This window comes from Engraulis encrasicolus, chromosome 10 (assembly GCF_034702125.1).
Source record: "Engraulis encrasicolus isolate BLACKSEA-1 chromosome 10, IST_EnEncr_1.0, whole genome shotgun sequence".
In the NCBI taxonomy this organism is placed as follows: domain Eukaryota; kingdom Metazoa; phylum Chordata; class Actinopteri; order Clupeiformes; family Engraulidae; genus Engraulis; species Engraulis encrasicolus.
The window spans coordinates 4,141,725-4,151,329 of record NC_085866.1 but is presented as its reverse complement, the minus strand read 5'-3'; the positions used below and the strand labels follow the sequence as shown (position 1 = coordinate 4,151,329).

The window sequence follows — 9,605 nt, the reverse complement described above, 5'->3', positions numbered from 1 at the left end:
TATGGCTGCAGCCCAGTGGCCCCCACCTGCCAGGGGGGGCCCACAGTCTAGATATGGCTGCAGCCCAGTGGCCCCCACCTGCCAGGGGGGGGCCACAGTCTAGATATGGCTGCAGCCCAGTGGCCCCCACCTGCCAGGGGAGCCCTACAGTCTAGATATGGCTGCAGCCCAGTGGACCCCACCTGCCAGGGGGGGCCCACAGTCTAGATATGGCTGCAGCCCAGTGGACCCCACCTGCCAAGGGCCCCCCACAGGCTAGATATGGCTGCCTGCAGCCCAGTGGCCCCCACCTGTCAGGGGCCCCCCACAGTCTAGATATGGCTGCAGCCCAGTGGACCCCACCTGCCAGGGGCCCCCCACAGGCTAGATATGGCTGCAGCCCAGTGGACCCCACCTGCCAGGGGGGGCCCACAGTCTAGATATGGCTGCAGCCCAGTGGACCCCACCTGCCAGGGGGGGCCCACAGTCTAGATATGGCTGCAGCCCAGTGCCCCCCACCTGTCAAGGGCCCCCCACAGGCTAGATATGGCTGCAGCCCAGTGGCCCCCACCTGCCAGGGGCCCCCCACAGGCTAGATATGGCTGCCTGCAGCCCAGTGGCCCCCACCTGCCAGGGGGGCCACACAGTCTAGATATGGCTGCAGCCCAGTGGCCCCCACCTGCCAGGGGGGCCACACAGTCTAGATATGGCTGCAGCCCAGTGGCCCCCATCAGTGTTGCCAGATGTGTCTGATCAAATCCCGCCCAAAAGGTTCTCAAAAAACGTTCAACAATTTTCAACAAATTGCATTGATTTCTATGGGCACAAAACTGCAGAAAAAAAAACGCCAAATGGCCAATTTTTCACGTTTTTACCCGCAGACGGCCATCCCAAGTAGCCCAATTGGGCGGGTAATCAACCTGCACAGCAACCTGTAGCCTAGGGGCCCCAGGCCATCTTTGTAGTGGCTTCTTATAGTCACCGACGCCGTGAGGTGGTTTTAATAGTTCTCTGTTTGTTTATTTCCTTTGTCACAAAAAAAAGGTTTCTCAAATAATAAAGTTCTTCAACAAAACGTTCACCATCATTAAAGAAACAATAAATAAATTAAAACCTTTGTGCCTGCTGGCGTCTCTAAGATTCGAAGTTCCAAGTTTCCAAGTTCCAAGTGTGCACAAGCATTCACGGTAATTTACACACCGACACTCTCCCACACACTGAGTAATTATACAGGTGCGCATCAATCATTGCACCGGGTCCAATTAGGCCACTCAAATGACAAATTCCAACACAGTATTCACATTTCCGCCAGCAGGTGTCACCAAACAAAAAAAAAGTACGAATGGCTCCTACAATCTTAATCTGGCCCTGGTGGTGGAGTTCATAGCTTGACAGGCCAGGGGTAAAAGGGGGGGCAACTGTAACGGGGGCCAACTAACAGTGTGGTACAGGGCAGGACTGACCATCTGGCATACCGGGCATTTCCCGGTGGGCCCTGCACCCTCGTGGGCTCCTATTTTCAGAAATGTAAAAAAACCTCCTTTAAGAAAAAAAAAACATTTCTGAAAATAGGAACCCACGAGGGTGCAGGGCCCACCGGTGAGTCAGTTCTGCACCCCTAATTGTTAGGGGGGGGGCCTTTCAGCCAAAAGGGCCCGGGCCCTATTCCTCCCCCAGTCCAGCCCTGGTGTGGTGTGGAACATTAAACCTCCCTCCCGAATCCTCATACAGTATGGGCAGCGCTGAGGTGTCGGACTGGTTCATAAGCTCAGCAGTATTGTGCTGTGCCTCCCATGCCCAAAATGGAGCGATGACTAGGAGATGGCGAGTCTGAGCCCTGAGTGACCGCACAGGAACACCTCAGTTACAGAAATGCAACACCAGGCAGGAAGTCATTTAATGTTATGCCTGGCTCGTGGAGAATGCTATTTGACTGACATTCAGGTCTACCTCATAACACATGACAATAAGACAGGTGAGATCTATTAATGTTAATAATTTAAACACATTTACAACTGTTTCACAGACGCAGATTTCCTTCAATATGAGCTATTGAACCAATCAAGTTTTGTTTTAACAAAAATATAATTTTACACAAGAAGCCACAAGATGTTATCCTACTTGTTTTGTTTTCCACATATTCACATTTGTGATAAAATAGTCGCCTGTGTTTGGGATCGCAGGCGAGAGCAAGAGATCTGTGTTTGCATATGATGTGGGTCAATATGTTTGCATAGTACAAAGTCAGCCCAGCAGTTGGCCATGCGGGGTCTGTGTTTGGGATCGTAGGCCCAAACGATCTCCCTGATAGGAAATGAATGGTGAATCAAAGGTGTTGGACATCTTTTCGCGTTGATTTGATGATAATCGGCGTGGATTCAACGTCCCTTTGCTATCATCAGGGCTGTGTTTGCATGTAGCGTGGGTCAATATGTGTTTGCATATAGTGTGGGTCAATATGTCCACTGTTTGCAGTAGACCTACAGAGGGTAGCCGACAGGGAGTGACTAAGGGGTCACTTGTCCCAGGCCCATGGAGAGAGGGGGCCCAGAAATGGATCCTCTTTGCATTGTATTGATTGGGTGTGAGTGGGGCCCGTTCAGATGTCTTTACCTCGGGCAGCCAAAGCTGTTAGCGGTCCTGGGCCTACAGACAGACCAGCAGCAGGATGGCGTCTGTGCACAGCAGATATGGTGCTGTGGGTGATGCTGATATGATGCAGCTATGAAAACATGCAGCTGAACACAACACGGCTTCACTGACCACCAACGTGTTAATAGATTTGTCAACCAGAAATATATTGCCTGGAGAAAAACACTTGGGGGACCATTCGTAAGGTTAAGGTAAGTGAATTGGTTGTAAGTTATGTAGAGTACTTCTAGTGTGCTATCAAAGTCAAGTCGATCTTTCAGCTCTAGCCAATGTTTTGTCCTTGATGGGCAGAGGTGTCAAAAATAGAAGTAGGCTAGGTCACAACACATGGTATTACATAGCCATTACACTGTTATTCCACTGTTGGACCCACCTAATGAGTTAGATAGATTTTGTTGCTACTGAAACTTTGCAAAAAAAAAAAAAAATCCCCAAAAAAACTGATCCAGTGGCAAAAGCTGATCAGGGTTGATCTACATTGAAGTTGCCTGGATTGCGGCAGTGTTTGTATTATTCTTTATTTTTTATTATTTATTCATATAAATAATAATTATGTACATTGTTTATATACAATTTATTTTCAATTTATTATGTATATATAATATATATTTTTAAATAAAAATGAGACCACTGCATGCCACCAGACATGGCTTTAAACAACAACAACAAAATACAAAGAAATAAAAAACACTAAACATTCTCTCATATAATGCTTAGTTAGAAACTGCCTTATAAAGATATAGGCCTAATCAAACACACAAATACTGTATAATGGGTCCTTTAAATTAGACATAGGCCTAGACAGCTGTCTAGCAACTTTTTTCATAGCCCATATTTAGGCTATTAATTATGTTGGTGGGTTTATTAACTCTTCAGCTCGGATATGATAGGACTTTACCTCCATCCCACTGCGCATTGGCCTACGGAAGAAGGCAACTGGGTTTTGCTCAGAAAGCTCAGGTGCAGGTGATGGAGATGGACTGATTTGATATTTTTCTTGAAATCTAGCGTGATGAATAATGCATAATGTGTGGTCCGCTCTTGAGGAACCAATGGCACTGGAGTTTGTCTTGGAGGGGAGCCCCTTCTTGTCGCACCTACTGTACGTAGACAAAATGGCGACGGCCTGTATGCTATCTTGAAATGCTCCTGTGGTGGAGACAGTACAGGAGAAGAAAGTTTACCGGCGCTTACTACAGTGGCATTTATTGTAGGACATAAATAATGAATGTCATCCTTCCCAGGAGCACCTTGACGATAGACGTAGGTAGGTTTTTATTATGGCGTATCGTTATAATCAGTTGCAACGCCCGTTAACGTGGACAAGTGGGTTATTGTAACACTGATTTGAACTCAGCTGGATCATGTTAATCTGCTTAGGTCTAGTTAGCTCACTGATACTTCACAGCAATGACGTGTACTAACCTGTTAACTATCTACCGTAAACACTGGTTCCTCTGTCTGTCGCCTGTAGCAGTGACAGTATGATGGTTAAGCAGTGGTGTTTGGAAGTCACTTTGGGGAGAAAAGCACAGGCTAGAAAATGACGTGGAATGTTTGGTAATGTTAGCTTGCTAATGGGCTAGCATTGTATCCACAGTGACATTGGGGCATTCAAGAAGGCAAACGCTAAATGCTCAGCCGTATAGAAATATTTTTTGGCATTTTCTGAAGCCCATACGTTTAAAAAGCTCAAATGGTATGTGGTATTTGTTATTGTAATTCTGATAGTGCGAATTTGAAGTTTAGAACTAGCCACTCTTCTACACTGTCTTTTATGTCATGACCATTCCCAGATTGATGGGTCGTTTTGCCCTGCTGTTTTTGTCGATGGAGTTGATTCTAGTGTCTTTTACAGTGTGTTTTTTTCCATTTTCACACGAGAACTGACTGTATTCCTTCACATTCCGTGTGTTTTCACAGGGACTGGCTTGAGCCATAGCCCAGCCATGGGATATTATTCATTTCACCTGCAGAAGTATTGAGGAGTCCTCCTGAGCGGTGGACTCTGTGTGTGTGAAGCACCAGTGACTTGCCAATGGCCCAAGGTAAACATGCCAACTCGGACTCGTCCACATGTGTCCTAACAACTGCCGGTTCAAACGATCTGCAGCAGGAACCGCCAGAGCGGCCTTTGGACGACAGCGGCGACGCCGCAGCAGGGCTGACGCGGGGCCTCATGGGGCATGTCTACAACAACAACTCGGACTTCAAGACCCCCTCCTCAGGGAGGCTGACACGGGTGGCCGATAAAGCCAAACAGAAGTGTGCCGCCTATGTCCTAGCTCTGCGCCCGTGGAGCTTCAGCGCCTCCCTGACGCCGGTCGTGCTGGGCAGTGCCTTGGCGTATAAACTCGAGGGCAAAGTGGACCTGCTGGTCCTGCTGGTGTGCGCGGTGGCTGTGCTCGTGGTGCACGGCGCCGGCAACCTGGTCAACACGTACTACGACTTCTCCAAGGGCATCGACCACAAGAAGAGCGACGACCGCACCTTGGTGGATCAGATCCTGGAGCCGCAGGACGTGGTGATGTTCGGGGCGGTGTTGTACTCCGTGGGCTGCCTGTGTGCCACGCTCCTCTTCTTCCTCTCCACGCTCAGGCTGGAGCACCTCGCCCTCATCTACTTTGGTGGCCTGTCCAGCTCCTTCCTGTACACAGGAGGTAAGCATACCTGCAAACTCGTCACCAGAGAGAGTAGAGAGAGAGAGAGAGGTTCCATTGGCCCATTGTTTCCTGGTTCTATTATGGCCCCCCTTAGGCAGACCTAGGCAGACCTAAGGACTGTTCTATTCATTGTAGGAGCATTATGACACGGCCCTTTAGGCAGACCGGAACCTGGTCGTGTTAGGTGCCCATAGAAACCTATTATGTTGGCATATCTCTATACTTTAAGAATCTCTGTCGTTACCTTTTGGTGACAGTCACCCTTTTCCCGGCTAATTAGGCCATTCACGTGAATCATGTAGAACCGGAGAGGTTTATTTTTTTGGGGAGGATGGGTCACCATAAAGAACACCAGAAGATTGGGAAAATGTTGCCTGGTCTGATGAGCCAATAAGTACCATTTATCTTTGTTGGAATGCCACAGGCCTACCCGAGTAGGCAGTGCAGTCAATTCTGAAGGCAAAAGGGGGTCCAACCCTGTATTGGAGAGGTGTTCCTAATGAAGTGGCCGGTGATTGTAGTTAATAGATTTTGGTAGCACCTTCCTGTACACAGGAGGTAAGTGAAGTGGGGATCTGTTTAGATGTTCTCTTCTTGAATGTACTCTGACTGCACACTAGGCTGTGCATACAGTAGCATATGGGTGAAAAGTCAAACATACGAGATTTTCTTTCACCTCCTGTGTACAGAAAGGAGACATTCGCACACTTCAGGTCTGTTTTGTGTAAAGCTTTAAGCTTACTTGACTTGCGAGATTTCGGTCCTAGACTTTCATCAGGCCTCATCATAAACCTCCCAACGCCCCCCACCCCCTGGACCCCATCATAAGCCTGCCAAATTTAGTATTAAAAAATAAAATAGACTAATGCCCCCCAATGGCAACTAAGCACCGGCCCTTGTATCAGCTGTATTCTTCTCAACGCCCCTCTAGGGCTCCCCAACGACCCCTGGGGGTCTGTAGTGCCCCTGTTGAGAAACACTGTCACTGGTTCTCAATCTTTTTTTAAGAAAGAGATTCCAGATAAGTGTTTTACAGCCCCCTTGGGGGATGGAGAGACATCTGGTATGTTTGGGGGTTGGGTGGCACAATGTTATGCCAATGTTATTACCGGTACCATCTTGATGTTGTGTAAGGGGTGTTTGGTCAAAAAAGTTTGGGGACTGCTGTTCTAGGGAATCGTGTGAATTGACATTGGAAGAACTCTTATTTGAGTGTAGCATGCAGTGGCAATTGGTAGGAAATCGGACCTGAATTGACATGAATATCACAAAACCTGTTGAATGGTGATTAGGCATAACCATTTGTTTACCATCTTCTCTTGTCCCTGCCTCTCTGCTGTCATTCAGTGTCAGTGCTCCCATATGGACGCAGTGTCACACAGTATTGCGTTCACACTAGGTGGAGCTCTACTACAAATGAACATTTCTGGAGCCTCATCTACAAAACTTGCTTATGCACAACTTTTCACACAGATTTTCAGATGTACGAATAATACTGACCTGACATGATAAAGTGCATGTGTGCTAAATTCCATGTGAAATTGGACTGATACATTTGAAATTGTAGGTACAAATGTATCTTTTCTGATTTTCACTTATGCAAAGATACAGAAGGAAATCTAAGGAAGTCTTTGTATATGAGGCCCCTGGGTCATAAGGATAGTGAGAAGATGACAAATAAGCTTACTCTGTTAATTCAAGACATTAGCTGAAGTCAAAATACTAGTTTGAGTAACATTTTCTTCCCCACTCTCAAATTTAGCATCTCATATATGTAATACTGTTGTTATAAGTGTACAAAGTTGTCTCAGAAATGGCAACAATAAAATCCATGTTCTTTTAAAATTCCACATATGACGAAGTGTTGATAATAGCATTAGATGTTGTGTTTTTCCCCTTTTCTCTCAACAATATAACAGAAGAAAATCCCTTTGTTTCGTTTTGTTTCTGTCTTCCTCTAGGAATTGGTTTCAAGTACGTGGCCCTGGGAGACGTGGTGATCCTGATCACCTTCGGCCCTCTGGCGGTGATGTTCGCCCACGCCGTGCAGGTGGGCTACCTGTCCGTGTTGCCCCTGGTCTACGCCGTGCCCCTGGCCCTCAACACCGAGGCCATCCTGCACAGCAACAACACGCGAGACATGGACTCGGATAAGCAAGCGGGCATCGTGACGCTCGCCATCCTGGTGGGCCCCACGCTCTCCTACGTCATCTACAACCTCCTGCTCTTCGTCCCCTACGTCCTCTTCTGCATCCTGGCCACGCATTACACCATCAGTATGGCGCTGCCCCTGCTGACGTTACCCATGGCATTTCCGCTAGAGAGACAGTTTCGCAGCCAGTGTTACTCCAAGATCCCCCAGAAGACAGCCAAGCTGAACTTGCTCATGGGGCTCTTCTACGTCTTTGGAATAATCCTGGCTCCACAGGGCAGCTTGCCATTACTGTGATGAAAAGTGTTTAATTAAGGACTTCTGGGGTGAGTTTCTCAAAAGAGAAGTTGTTAGCCTGTTAGCAACTTCGGTAGTTGGCAATGGGAAAATGCATTGAAAACAGCAAAGTAGCTACTGTAGTTAGCAACTTTGGTTTTGAGAAATTCACCCCTGGTGTGTGCATTTCTCGAAACTAAAGTTGCTAACTAGGTTAGCTACTTTGTCGTTGCTTGCGATGCGATTTCCCGTTGGCTACCCAACTACCCAAGTTGCTAACTGGCTAGCAGCTATGCTTTCGAGAAACGTACCCCTGTTTTGTTGTTGTTGTTGTTGGCTACTTTTATTTTGATGTAAAATCATTTCACCGCATCGTTTTTCTAATTTATGTTTTTATTATTTTATTTTTTTTGTTTCCTAGAGATATTTCAAAAGTAGGCTTATTTGCATTTATATTAAATGATTTATCAGCGAGGTTGTGAAGGTTTGTACATTCTGGCTTGCTTTTTTTGTACGTCAAGAAGGAAGATGCAGTCCTGTAGGTTACTCTAAAATATTTTTTGCTACCTCTGTATTTCTTTTTTAAAGCGTGAGCTATAAAAAAAACAAACAGCCATTAATTAATGGAAGGAGGCCCATGCTGCCACGTTTGCATCATTGTTGGGAGAGAAAAGCTCTCAGATCTGTCAGCCGTTGAATTCTTCAGATCTGGTAATGTTTTCGTTCATTGTTGATGCCATAAAGATTAAATTGTGCCTTCAAAATGAAATACTTGTTTGTTTGTGTGAATTGTTTTGTATTTCGCTTGCAGGCCTTGCAGTGTTCATTTACCACATCTATTACCTAGTAGCAGAGACAGTTTAGATCGAGACGGGACACCGTTAATTTCTATGTACGATTATTTCCTATCTCACCTTCCTATCAAAATCTCTGCTAGTAGTGCATAGGGCACAATATCATTATATCTCTTCAGTTTGTGAACCAATCAGAATATAAAACCACACAATTTAACTGTACAATTTTTCTCTTTCCATATGATAATGATTGTGGTTGTTTATAACCATGTCATAAGCCAGATGTTTTGCTTTGTTTGACTGTATTAGTAGCTTATTTCACAGGCAAGAACCTGAAGAAGGCAGGTAGACTACGACTAGTCTAATTACTTTCAAACCAAATGTAACGGGTGTGTTCGGGTTCATGTTAATTTATTGTCCAGACAACTGTCAGTTAAGTTTTTGTTTTGCACAATTTTTTGCCACACAATTTTAGAAATGGTGTCTGAAATTTGCTATTTGTTTTGAGCATTTGTCACTTCACTTCCACACTCAAGTCAGATGAGTGACTCAGAGACTCATGTTGAGAAATATCCTAAGTGGTAAATTTATGCTTGCTGTGAGTTGGCTTCTGAAAATAGGTTTACTGAACACCAAACACCTCATGCTTCCTGATTACACTGACAGTGGTTCAATTTGCAGTACTCTATCCAGGATTTTGAGGTCCTGTGATGTCAGCACTGTCTCACAGAAAAAGTGTTTTCTAAACAAAAAATTAAGTAGTGTGAGTGGAAGTAATAAAACATAACTTTTCAATTGAGGTTATTTTCGATAGTACATTGATATAGGCCAATAATTTGGTGGTGGGTTGGTTTGACAAAATCAAGTCAGATTTATCCATGGAAATACTAATGAATTTGGAACTTGTGGACTTTCCACAAATGTATATTTTAATCACGCTGCCAATCCAGTAAGCTAAGACAAGTCTGGCGAATGTGTTACATGATATCTCATCATTTTACGGACCTATGATATTTATAAATGATTGCAAAACCAGCACGTATGCCTACACGTCACGATGCTGTTTTTTAGCCAATAGGAAGCGACGTC

General features: G+C 45.5%; 1 protein-coding gene across 4 annotated transcripts; it reads left to right on the top strand.

Annotated features, from left to right (window-relative positions):
- The first annotated feature begins 1,763 nt into the window (after positions 1-1,763).
- On the top strand, positions 1,764-8,507 carry ubiad1 (UbiA prenyltransferase domain containing 1). 4 transcript variants are annotated; one of them, XM_063207874.1, is made up of 3 exons: positions 1,764-1,954; positions 4,555-5,291; positions 7,256-8,507. In XM_063207874.1, the coding sequence occupies exons 2-3, from the start codon at positions 4,670-4,672 to the stop codon at positions 7,741-7,743; spliced, it is 1,110 nt and encodes a 369-aa protein (XP_063063944.1). In that variant the 5' UTR covers positions 1,764-1,954; positions 4,555-4,669; the 3' UTR covers positions 7,744-8,507. The 4 variants fall into 4 exon arrangements, with proteins under 4 accessions (XP_063063944.1, XP_063063945.1, XP_063063943.1 ...); XM_063207875.1 differs by lacking the exon at positions 1,764-1,954 and adding an exon at positions 1,999-2,822; XM_063207873.1 differs by lacking the exon at positions 1,764-1,954 and adding an exon at positions 3,305-3,894.
- The last annotated feature ends 1,098 nt before the right edge of the window (positions 8,508-9,605 follow it).